Genomic DNA, 12,828 nt, shown 5'->3' with positions numbered 1-12,828 from the left:
GGAGAATCTCCAAAGGAGCATTGCATGACCATCCTCACCGAGTGCTGCACTGTTGTTTAATCTGAAGTCAATGATACTGTCTTTCCTCCTTATGACCCAGGATGCCCTTAGTCCTTCAAGGAGATTTCACCAACTAACAGGCAACACCAAGCATATCATGAAACAGCCTACCAACCAAGTTGTACCAGCTGTCTAAACTGTGGAGACAGGAAATGTGTGTGTGTGGGGGTGGGGGGGGACTGAGACTCAGTTAGATCTGCTGACTCCACAAATTGTGTGGGGTTGGTGTGGGGTAGGAGGTTGCCCCCATTTCTTAGAGTCAATTTTATGGGGTTTCATGTAGCTTAGGTTGGCCTTAAGTTCATTATGGGGCTGACAACAACCTTGGCCTTTCCATCCTCCTGTTTCTACCTCTGGAGTGCTGGGATTACAACAGGTGTGTATACCATGTTGGATTTGTGCGGTGCTGGGACTGAGTTTAGGGCTTTGTGAGTATTGGGCAATCACTATCAACTGAGCCAGATCCCCAGCCCTCAATCTGAATTTAAAAATAAATGAAAATGGGAGCTGGAGAGATGGCTCAGTGGTTAAGAGCACTGACTGCTCTTCCATGGGTCCTGAGTTCAATTCCCAGCAACCACATGGTGGCTCACAATCATCTGTAATGGGATCTGATGTCCTGTTCTGGTGTGTCTGAGGACAGAGACAGTGTACTCATATAAATAAAATAAATAAATATTAAAAGAATAAATGAAAATAATACATTTTAAAAGGCTACATTTCCACTCTTTGCAAAGGGAAGCTCACTGGCATCCAGGCTGGACCCTCCTTCTTTTTCTAGAAATTCTGTAGGGGATGAAGTTCTTTCTGCTCCAGGTAGTTTGAGATTCCCAGAGAAGACCCCTTGTTTGTTTGTTTCTTATCCTTTCTCTACATTGTTTAATTTTTCTGTGGAGTGTTACTCAATAGCAAGGGTGGCTCAGCAAAATAAAGTCGGCCATCTTTTACTGTGCCCACTCCCAAGAGCTCATCCTAATCAGGCTTGAGGACTTATTTACCTGCCATTTTAAAAAGGGTTGAGGTGGGGACTCCTTGCGAGATTGCGTCATTCCTCCCAGCTATAGGTGTACAGGTTTTCCCTGATTGGCCTGGAAGTCTTCAGAAGTGTTAGAGTCTGTAGGCTGGGAAGGTTTCTGACCTGAGTCCATGTGTGGTCCTGTGGGGAAGCCATCATTTACACTGGGTAAGGACTTTCTGGTGGACTGCACTGGGGACGCCCACACTTATGCAAGGAAGCCTGGTAGATGCATTGGTTCCCCAGGGTGACTTTTGCTGGCCTTGTATTTGGTTTGTCTTTAGGACCTTATAAAGTGTCTGTTCAAGGTATGTTTTCCCAGGAAGGAATTCCCACTGGTGCTGAAAATGGAGCTCAGGTTCTGACCCCTGCTAAGCAAGCTCTCTACCACAGAGCTACAACCCCAGCTGAAAATCCTGATCTTTGGTGTGTGTGTGTGTGTGGGGGGGGGGTTATCAGCAATAGTCACTTAGATTTAAAAGGGGGAGGAGGACCTAAAACTGCATTTCCTGTAAGGAAAATTTGACCTCCATGTTATTGGTGGTTGGAGTTACGGAGGAACTCCACGGAAGGTGAACAAGGTCCCTTGGCTGCGTGGATCACTGCCCACAGCTGGAGTCTCTCCACATTCTCTCGGCTGTACCCACAAGGCATGTCTTCAGGGCACAGTGCTTTAAAAAGCAAAGTCACACCCTGAAATACAAATTTGGGATTGTGATGAGGCCACCAAGGTAGGAAATCTTAGCCTGAATGCAGCATATAGACTGCTGCTCAGGGGTGAAGCTGCTCTTGGCTCTGCCCTGGGCCCTGGACCTGACCCTACTCTGCAGGAGTCAGAGGCTCTGCACACAAATTGGCCAGGGCTTCAGCAGAAGTCAGGGCAGGAAATAGCTCAAGGCACCCCTCATAGCTGTTGGTTTGCTCTTGTGCAGGGAAAATCTGAAAGACATAACCACCAACTTGAGTTTTACTTTGTATTTTACTTTCTTTTTTAAAAAAGATTAGTGTCATCATCATTACTGCTGTGTGTGTCTAGGTGAATGTATGAGCGTGTCTTAGGGTTTTACTGCCATGAAAGGCATCATTTACCAAGGCAACCCTTATAAGGACAACATTTAATTGGGGCTGGCTTACAGGTTCAGAGGTTCAGTCCATAAAGGCAGGAACATGGCAGCATCCAGGCAGGAATGGTGCAGGAGGAGCTGAGAGTTCTACATCTTCTTATGAAGGCTGCTAGCAGAATACTGGCTTCCAAGCAACCAGGATGAGGGTCCACTCCCACGCCCACAGTGACATATCTACTCCAACAAGGCCACATCTCCAAATAGTGCTACTCCCTGGGCTAAGCATATTTAAATCATGACAGTACACAAATGTTCATGTAGGAGCCAACAAAGGCCAGAAGACAGTGTCAGAACCCCTGGCGGTGGAGGTACAGATGGTTTGTGGGCCACCAGATGTGGGTCTGGGAACCAGCCTTGGATTCTATGCATGAGCAGCACGCACTGTTGAGACATCTCTCTAGCTCCTCTTTCTTTTTAATGAAGGTCTTGTTGTATAGCTTAGGCTGTCCTTGAGCTGGAGATCCTCCTGCCCCAGCCTCCAAAGCACCAAGACTATGGGTAGGAGCCACTTCAACCTGCTTTTACATCTTCAAAATTTGACCTTAACTATCCACCTTAGAGAAAACTTGTATATAGAATATGACAAGTGACAGATCTTGTTATTAGGTCCCTCTAGGTTTCCTCATAAGGTAGACTTGTATTTCATGGTCCTGTTCTTTGGTGTCTTAAAACAGAATCATCAGGGCTTATAAGATGGCTCAGCAGGTAAGTTACTTGCTATCAGCTCCAATGACCTGGGTTTGACTATGGGGACTCTCATGGCAGAAGAACCAACTTTAGTAAATTGTCCTCCAACCTCTACAAATATCCCATAGTATGTACATCCAACGTTACACACACACACACACACACACACACACACACACACACACAGATTAATTAATTAATAAAATTCAGAATAATCTTACCCCTTGAAGCCTTAAATATCCACCCCTTCCCCTTTAAATTTGGTTTTTCAGGGCAGGGTTTTCTGTGAAGCTCTTGCTACCCTAGAACTTACTCTGTAGACCAGGCTGGCGTTGAATTCAGAGATCTGCCTGCCTCTGCTTCTCAGTGATGGTATTAAAGGCACTGCCTAACTTTTAGAGAGTTCGCTGACTGAGGGCCAGGCTGCAACTCAGTGATAGATACTTGCTTAGAACACATAAAGCCCTAATTTAATCCCCAGCACCACAGAAGGAGAGGACAAAGCTGTGTTTTATTTTAATTGTGTGGGTATGTGCATGTGTGGGTGGGTGTCAGATACTCTGGGCTGAAGTTACAATTTGTGAGCTGCTTCATGTGGGTTCTGGGAATCAGGACTCATCTTCACAGGCCCCTTTTACATATACTTTGACTGAGGGTGTAGTTTCTCAGTGATAGAGCACTTGTCCAAGTTATATCCCCAGATATCTGTGAGTTTGAGGGTAGTCTGTTCTACAAAGAGAGTTCCATTCCGGGTTACCCAGAGAAAATGTCTGAAAGAAACAAAAACGAAAACATAACAACCAAGTTAGGCAGTGGGGCAGGAGTATAGTTTAAGTTTAGGTTTAGCTGACTCTTTCTCAGACTCTCCCCTCTGCGTTGTGTACTTCTAAGAGCTGGCGAGTTCAGTTTCAGTGGGTCTTTCTTGGGTCCTCATTCTTCTACCTCAGACTTGGCTGGAACAGGCTCTGTAACTAGTAACAGCTTGCAAAATGGGACAGTTTCCCCTTGGCCTTTCTTAGGAAGCAAAACTGTGTGGGAGAGAAAGAGACTGGTTAGAAACAGGAGCTGAGGGGGGTAAAAGGCCAAAGCGTCGCTAAGTTCAGGACTGCCTTAGTTTGTTTTCTGCTGAAAATTAGGCTGGGAGATAGCACAACTGGTAAAGTGCTCACTGAGTATGTATAAGAATCTGAACTTGAGCCTCAGAAATCAAGTTTTAAAAGCCAGGGCCTGGAGAGACAGCTCAATGGTTAAGAGTATATCCTGCTCTTACAGAGAACTGAGTTCAGTTCCCAGCACCAAGGTCTGGCAACTTCAGCCTCTAACAACGCCTTCTTCTGGGTACCTTTACTCATATGCACTCATCTACACACAGAAAGTTACAAATAATTACTTTTTTTTTTTTAAAGCCAGGTATGGTACCTGTGTTTGTAACTGGGGAGGTGGAGACAGTCAGATCCTGGAGCTTGCTGTCTGGCAAGCCTAACATATTGGTAGAATCCAGACCAATAAGAGACCCTGTTTCAAAAACTAAGGAAAACAAGGTAGAAGATATCCCAAGGAATGACACCAGAAGTTGACTTATAGCCTTCATCCATATATACTCACACCCTCACAACAAACAGAGATTTTGTTCTCATAGACTTCTTTCTCATGTAGAATTCTCAGCTCCTCCTGCCTGGACACTGCCATGCTTCTGCCTTGATGATAATGGACTGAACCTCTGAACCTGTCAGCCAGCCCCAATTAAATGTTTTCCTTATGAAAGTTGTCTTGATCATGATGTCTATTCACAGTAGTAATACCCCAAGGCAGAAGTTGGTACCAGAAGTGGGGTGCTGCTATGATAAGCTTGACCATGCTTTTATTTGAAAGAATGTGAATTTTGGGACTTTGGATTTGGAAAGCAGTAGGATGCTTTAAATGGGGCTTAATGAGTCATCCTAGTAGACATATGGAAGGCCTTGTTGCTGTGAGTTGAACTGTGCAGACCTGGCCTAAGAGGTGTCAGTGGAGAAGAACTTCAGTATGTGGTCTAGATACTGGTTTTTGTAGTATTTTGGTGAAGAACATGGCTGCTTTTTGCACTTGTCCGAAGAGTCTGCCTGAGGCTAAGGTGAAGAGACTCAGATTAATTGCATTGATGGAGGAAGTCTCAGAAACGCAGATCATAGACTTTGTTCCCATGAAGAGCATTTTGAATAAGCATAGCAAGCTTAGAAAGAAAAATATAGAAATGTAGTTTGAGTATTAAAGGGGCACCAGGAAGTGAAATGGAGCTGGATCCGGTGTTTAAGGATATTGAATTGAATTAAGGGAGTGGGTGCCTTGGGGCAAGATCCTACTAGCTAAATTTAGATACAAGCAAATTGATACACACTTTTAATACCCAGAGATAGTCAAGCAAATATCTGAGTTCAAGGCCAGCCTGAGACAAAGCAAATTCTAGGTGAAGAAGAGCTTAAATCCAGGCATGGTGGTACATGCCTTTAATCCCAGAAGACAGGCATGCAAATCTCTGAGTTCAAGATCAATCTACAGAGCGGGATTCAGGACAGCCAAGTTTAGACATTAAAGGAGTGGGAAAAGAAGCTAGAGGTAATGTAATAGAGCAAGGGGGCCATGTTCCAGCTCCTGCAAGCAGCAGAACTCAGCAGCTTCAGCCATGTGTCTCTGGCTTTATAGTCAAGAGGAGGAGGGACAGTTGATGCTGGTCAGCTGGAGCTAAGAAGTTAGTGGTGATTAAGAAGAGACCAGCATCACTGAGGTGAAATCTTCTGGGAAGTGTTTTCTGAGAGCACAAAGAAGCTGTGTTCCAGAGATAGCCAAGGTTATACCTCATGCTGGAGCTGCTTTTGGTAATGTATAAGAGTCACCCAGGTAGTACCTGTTTTAAAGGCATGAAGGGGTCATGAAGAGCAGCTGAGGCTTGGCACTGTAAGAGGCCATGAAGGCCACTGGTGAAGGTGCAGCTTCAGTTGTAGATGACCGCTCAGGACCGGAGGGGTCATGTAAAGGATTTGAGGCTTGGCACCATAATAAGAGCCTATGAGAGGTTATTGGTAAAGCCTAGTTGCACAGGAAGACCCCAGTGTATTGAAGATGCCAGTACCATGGGGTGATTGATCACCAATAGCAGCCACCGCAAATGGAATGGATCAACCTGAGCTTAGAGTGCTACAGAGGACAGAGCTGGAGAAGTGAAGCCAGTCTTTGGAGGAGCCCAGGAGATCATGTGTGTGGGACAAGAAGCTGTAACACTGAAGTTGCCTTGGAGACCCCAAGATGTTCATGATGCTAGAGAGCCATGGGCTATCTGCTGAGGAAGCAGCTAATAGGGAGTGGAAACAGTCCAGGAGAAAGAAGTCTGTTGCAGTCATCAGAGACAAAAAAAGGAGTTAAAGATCTAAAAACTACTTTGACATCAGACATGGAGATACAGAGTTTGGAGTTTGCCTAGCTGGGGAGTTTGGGAATTACAGTTTAGTGATTGGATGGATCTCAGAAAAGACCTTGAACTTTTAACACTGTTGATACTGCTATAGACTATGGGGACTCTGGAAGTTCGATTAAATGTATTTTGCATTATGCTATGTTTAGGTATGGCCCCTATAGACTCCTATGTTTGAACAGGCTTATGGGGGCCAGAGAGTGTAATTCAATGGCTTGTATATGCTTGGGCCAGGGAGTGGCACAATTAGGAGGTGTGGCCTTGTTGGAGTGTGTCACTTTGGATGTGGGCTTTAATACCTTAGTCCTAGCTGCCTGGAAGTGAGTATTCTGCTAGCAGCTTTCAGATGAGGATGCAGAACTCTCAGTTCCTCCTGCACCATGCCTGTCTGGATGCTGCCATGTTCCTGCCTTGATGATAATGGACTGAACCTCCGAACCTATAAGCCATCATCAATTACATGTTGTCCTTAGAGAGTTGCCTTGGTCATGGTGTCTCTTCACAGCAGTAAAACCCTAAGTCAGTGTGTGCTGTAGTGTACACATGTGGAGGCCAGAGGACAATGAGCAGGAGTTGGCTCTCTTCTCCCACTTGTGGGTTCCAGGGAACTCAGGTCATGACATTAAGCTTGGCAGCAGCAACCCTTACTCACTGGCCTGCCTTCCTGCATTTGAATCCCAGCTCTGTTTTTCACTAGCGATGTGACCCCAAGTAAGCTAGTCGCCGTGCCTGCCTCCAGTCTATAAAGTAGGAGTAATCAGAGCTCTTACCTCAGGCTGATTGCAGGTAGCTGGAACAGAGCCTGACAGAGAGTGGACACCCATTACTGATACTGCAGCCTGAGGCATCCAGGACTTAGCCAGGGAATGGCAGATCAACAGACACTGACCAGGTATGTGATGCCACATCAGACATGCCTCAGGTGCTCTCTGTGCTCTTTGAGGAGGTTGAAGAGGCTCAGAGCCTGAACCAGCTGCCTTCTTGCTTCACTCCAAACCTTTCTGACTGAACCCCCTGGAACTCAGACCTGGAGGAGGCTGGGGCATCCAGGGACATCTTCTGACTGCTTCTAGGACACCCAGGAAGAGCCTGAGCCCACTTCTGGGACTGTGGCCTAGCAGCGGGACCCATGTATGAGGAGGACATGGAGTGGATGCATTTCAGTGACTATATGTAATCCAGGGTTAGGTGCCCATTCACATGACCTTTGTCCGCTCTGGTTAGGAGCCTCTTAAGTGTGAGTTAATAAATACTGGAGGAATCAGAGAGGTCAGGGAGGTTTGGGCTGAGGAAGACCATTCCTGAACAGAGAGCTTTGTGCTCAACGTGCCTGGGCTCCCTCTAACATGGTACCTATTTCACTTAAAAAGTTTTTGTGTATATATGCATGTATGTGCTGGTACATGGGTGTATTACCCATGCATGTGCACATGTACTTGAAGGCCAGAAGATAACCTAAGGTGGCGTTCTTCAGGAATGATACTCACCTTTTTGTGACAGGGCTTCTCATTGGTCTGGAGCAAATGCACTGGGTGAGACTGGGTGACCAGTAAGCCCCAGAGATCCTCCAGTGCTTGCCTTCCCAGTGCTGGAGTTTCAGGGGGATGCCACCATTGCTGACCCTTTACACGGCTTCTGGGCATTAAACTTGGTGATGCCAGCAGAACTATCTCCTCAGCTTATTCTATTTCATATTCAATGGTCCTAGTTATTTAGGACCATTAGTGTTTTTAGTTGTTGCCATAGTTACCTATTACACCACACAAAGTGTTTCTCAGACTGTTTCTTGAGGCCCAGTGGCATTCTAGATTCTGAGTATTAGAATGCTCATGAAGGTTCTCTGAGAAATAAGACCAGCGGCCTTAGCATCACCGAGGCACTTGCTAGGAATCTCTCCTCAGGCTCACCATTGCTCAAAGGCAATGGAGCTTCTCCTGGTGTGTGTGTGTGTGTGTGTGTGTGTGTGTGTGTGTGTGTATGTATGTATGTATGATGTATGTACACAGGGACCCAAATACCACAGTAACTACAGGGAAGGTAAATGGCTTAATGAAGTGAGGGAAGGTGCTAGGCTGGTAGGAAAAAGCTTAGGGCTGGCCCTGGCTCCATCTCTTACTCTCTAGCTGGGGTCTTTCCTGTGCCTCAGTTTCCCCATCTGGAACTGGAAGAGGACAGCAGCTCTATTATCTGTAGATCTGTAGTAAGACATTCTTGCTGCAAGAGCCAGATATCCTAGGTTCAGGCTTGACCCTTTTTAATAACACAAAAAGGCATGCTTTCTCAGTGTCTTGTAAAGACAGCAGGACACTGACCATTTGACAAGACCCTGCAGGGCAGCTGAGGGTTCTCAAAGCACCATACACACAAAACTGCCTTGTCTCATATTCTAGGAAAAACCCTTTTCTTTTTTCTTTTTTTTTTTTAATTTTCTTTAGCAAATCCTAGCACATTATTAACAACAACGAAAAAAATCTGTACATTTGCCATGATACACTTGGGAGGTGAAACGAATAAGATATAAATACAGATATGGATGTAACATGAAAAAGCCCCCCAAAAAAACCCAAAACAAACAACACCCAATCTGGGGGCGCAGGGACCATGCGTGTGAAGTATCTTGGTGGCTGATTGTTTTCAGAGCATTTCTCTCTTCTGAACCTTGTTAGCAGTGTCCTGGTTGGGGGTCTATAAAGTTCTAATTTGCTGTCTTTTAAAGTGTGAGTTTCCCTAAGGGTGGCAGAGAAAGGAACAGAAGACGTGGGAATCACCTGCACAGGTGTTGAGAAGCTAGTAGTGAGCCAGAGATAAGGCGAGCCCAGGCCATCTGTGGGCACCAGGTCCGCACGGCACAGAGCGCACCTGGAGAGCTTGTCCAGCAGAGGGAGGGGCAGCTTGCCAGGAAGCAGGATGTCAGACGAGTGGTCCCCCAGGGTAGGGGGTCTCAAGGCCCTGGATAGACAGATAGATGGGGAGGCAAACACAGTCTTGGGTGCTGTGAAGAGTCCTTCAGGGTCTAGGTGCTTTCAGCAGAGTCCTTTGGGAAGGTGGAGGCAAGGCAGCTGTAGCTGTCAGGGTTCAGAGAGCGGCAGTGGGCGCAGTCGCCCTCCATGAGGTGGTGGCGGCATGCGAGTCTCCTCAGCATTTCGGGTAGCAGTCTTCAGATGGAGCCCAAGAGACAGACATGACTGTACTCTCTACTCAGACTGAAGAAGAGCACATGACATTCAGGGCTAGCCCTTTGTGTGTACTGTGAGGACATCAGGCAATGTTCTGGAACTGTCCAGTTATAGTGAGGCAGAGAACGCCAGAGCAGGGCCTTTCTAACCGCATGAGGCATGGGAGCTCACCTAAGTGACTTGGCCAGGCTGCACGTGTCTACAACATTCAGGGAACCTAGTGGAGAGTGAGGATTCTCACTAATGAACTCTTGACAAACAGAATTTTTTGTTTTTTTTAACTGAAAGAAAGGTCTGGTCCTGCTGTGTTCTGAGCCCAAGTCAGTCAATAATAGCAAATCCCTTAAAATGCACCCCTGAGTACTCTGAACAGCAGCAGTGGGACAGTTAGATGTGTGAGCCACTCAACACACACACACACACACACACACACACACACACACACACACACACAGGACCTTCATTTTCAGTGTCTATTTTCCATGGGTCTTTCCCAACCTTCCTATCTTTTGTTTTGATTGTTTTTCCAGACAGAGTCTCACTAGGCAGCCCTGGCTGTCCTTGGATTCAGAGATCTGCCTGCCTCTGCCTGTTGAGTGCTGGAATTGAAGGCATGAGCCACCATGCCTGACCCTATCATTTGGAGGAGTGCTGGAGGGAGAACTGGCCCAACCTCTGCAACAGAAGAGCACATGCTTTGCAGGAATTCACACCCCAGATAAGCCTCTGCTGGGCATGAGCCCATACCTATGACCCCAGCACTGGGGAGGCTGAGGCAGGAGGATACTAAATCCAAGGCCAGCCTAGGAAAGTTTGCATGATTGCATTAAGAACTGTCATTTGGCTTAAGAATTTTATTTAAATCTATTTAGCCAGAGTCCACCTTAGTTGCTTCAAGAGGTTCAGCCAGTGCTTCCCTGGACACATATGAGTCTGGTTCCCATCCTGGTGTTTTATAGTCACCTTTTCTTTAATGCAACCATGAAAACTTTGGTGGCATTACTGATTCTGTTCCCAAAGGCGGCAGGGAAGTTGGCTCCCTCTGCACGAGAAGCCTCCTCATGCTGGCCAAGAGGCCAGCTCCAGTTGTGTCCTTTTCTTGCCCAGACTGCAGTTCCACTTTGACAGAGTCTCTAAGATACAACCTAAACACACACAACCTTTCTCTGTGTCAGACGAAAAACAGGAGGGGTCTTGTCCCATCTGACCACACTAAGAACATAAGCATAGGGAACACACAGCAATACCCCAAGCCTCCCCCAAGTCTTTATGACTGGAAAAATATGCTACTGTGTACCAAGCACTGGCTAGAGAGCTCTGGTTTCTAAGAACCGTGCCCTCCATGGTTTGGTGATGTCAGCAGGTGGTGCGAGACACGTGTAGGTATGGCTCTTCATTTCTCAGTCCTCCCGTCGCTAGGGAGACTGCAGAACAGGCCTTGCTTCCGTTACATTCAATACCAGCAAGATTCTACACGAAAGCTGGAAGGGACCAAAATACTGATTGTAATAAATTATGTGCGGCCTCCTTGGATGGACTGGGCAGCTGATGGAGCTTCTCAGAGGCGCCACCAACGTGTGTTCTGCACAGACTGGCACGGCCACTAGCTGTGTGTGGACACATCAGAGGAGGAGCTGCTGTTGCTGTTGGTGGTCTGGGCCCTCTTTATATATAAGTTCAGCAGCTTCATCTGCAGAGGGAAGAAGACAGGATGAGCGAAGAAGGGGAAATCAGCAAGAAGCAGAAGAGAGGCTAACAATCCACTGAGCGTCAGAAACCAGTTGGTACCCAGAGGCTCTGGCTGGGGTTCATCTAGCAAACACTAATGGTGTGCTGTTGACTAGGCAATGAGGTCAGGGTCACAGTGAGAACTTCAGGTGCCATGAAGGATGGGCTGCAGGGTCTGCTGACGAAGGCACATAGGGGCAGAGCCAGCATGGCACAGGGACAAAGACCCAGACGACCTCCAGCAGCTGCTCCTTCCCCCAGGTTCCCTCCTACAGACATCTACTGAGGCCAGCCACACCGAGGTTATCGTGGTTGACGCCACACAGCCTTGGCTTTGATTTTCCCCAGCACTACAAAAAGGCAAAAGCTAAATAAATAAATAGATAGATAGATAGATAGATAGGTAGGTAGGTAGATAGATAGATAAATAAATAGATAAATAAATGTTAAGCTTATCGGACCCATATGATAGAAGGAAAAAACCAACTGAACATGTCCTATGATTTCCACAAATATGCCAAGTCACACGCATTACACACACACACACACACACACACACACACACACACACACACACACACACCACACTCCCCAGCAAAACCTACAAACAAACACAAAGGAAATCTATGCTCAGGGCTTTTGACAACTGTGTCATGACTGTGAGGGAAAGGGGATTATCCGTACAGCCACTGATGCTGGCAGGCAGACAGACAGCTATCTGCAACAGAATGAAGTTTAACCTTGTCTAACACCATAGGCGAAAATTTCACCCAAGAGGAGCCAGCTGGGTGTCTGGCAGCAGAGGAACCATGAAAACAATGTGGCTCACGTACACAATGGATTTTTTTTTTCAGCCATAAAGCATAACAAAGTTGTGTCATTTGCAGGAAAATGGGTGCAACTGGAGATAATCATATTAAGGGAATTTAGTCTCGGAAAGATTAACTGTCTTCTCTCATGTGTGGTTCCTGGGCTGACATGGGGGTACATTTATGGCGTGACTGTGGGGCAGAAGCAACACTGCTGGGGTGCAAGCACAGCTGGGACCGGAAGGATGGGAAGAATAAAAACAACCCACACGAACCACAAGTCTGAATCTAAGATCTAAGAGTTTAAAATCCAAAACTCCCACACGAACACTCAACAAGAGTTTCATGACAGTGGACGTAGACATGGTTTCTGGAAAGAGATCCCAAAGGTCCCAGGAAACAACAAAAAGGCAAATTTATTCCTTGAAATTAAAAATTGTGAGAACCAAGGCACAATTAACAGAGCAAGAATCTAACGTACACAAGGGAAGAGGCACATGTAAAACATGTCAGAAAGAGCTATTAGTTCATGTGTAAGTCCAACCCCTCTATAAACAGGGCCTTGATGGTGCTCAGAGTAGCCAAGCCATCTCTGAATCCCCGTGGAGGCTAAAGGAGAGAGGACAGCTCTTGGTTCATAGACGCCGTGTGACTATTAACACCCTTTTTTTCATTAACAGTTAAGAAAGCAACTGACACTAGGTGTAGTGTTGCACACATTTAATCCCAACACCTGGGAGGAACAGGCAGTGGGATCGGAGTTTAAGGTCACTGTGGTCTA

The 12,828-nt window shown here is 46.5% G+C and overlaps 1 protein-coding gene across 22 annotated transcripts in view; it reads right to left on the bottom strand.

Moving 5' to 3' along the window:
- Nucleotides 1-8,780: 8,780 nt before the first annotated feature.
- CLASP1 (cytoplasmic linker associated protein 1) overlaps nt 8,781-12,828 on the bottom strand; it is a 211,566-nt gene continuing 207,518 nt past the window's right edge. For all 22 annotated transcript variants that reach the window (XM_080917999.1, XM_080918017.1, XM_080918010.1 and 19 more), the window contains one exon: nt 8,781-11,200. In XM_080917999.1, the coding sequence (XP_080774125.1) occupies nt 11,114-11,200 (87 nt within the window). In that variant the 3' untranslated portion in view covers nt 8,781-11,113. The remainder of the gene's footprint in view (nt 11,201-12,828) is intronic.

The sequence above is a fragment of the Micromys minutus genome, assembly GCF_963924665.1.
Source record: "Micromys minutus genome assembly, chromosome: 6".
Lineage (NCBI taxonomy): Eukaryota > Metazoa > Chordata > Mammalia > Rodentia > Muridae > Micromys > Micromys minutus.
This window is presented reverse-complemented; position numbering and strand designations above follow the sequence as displayed.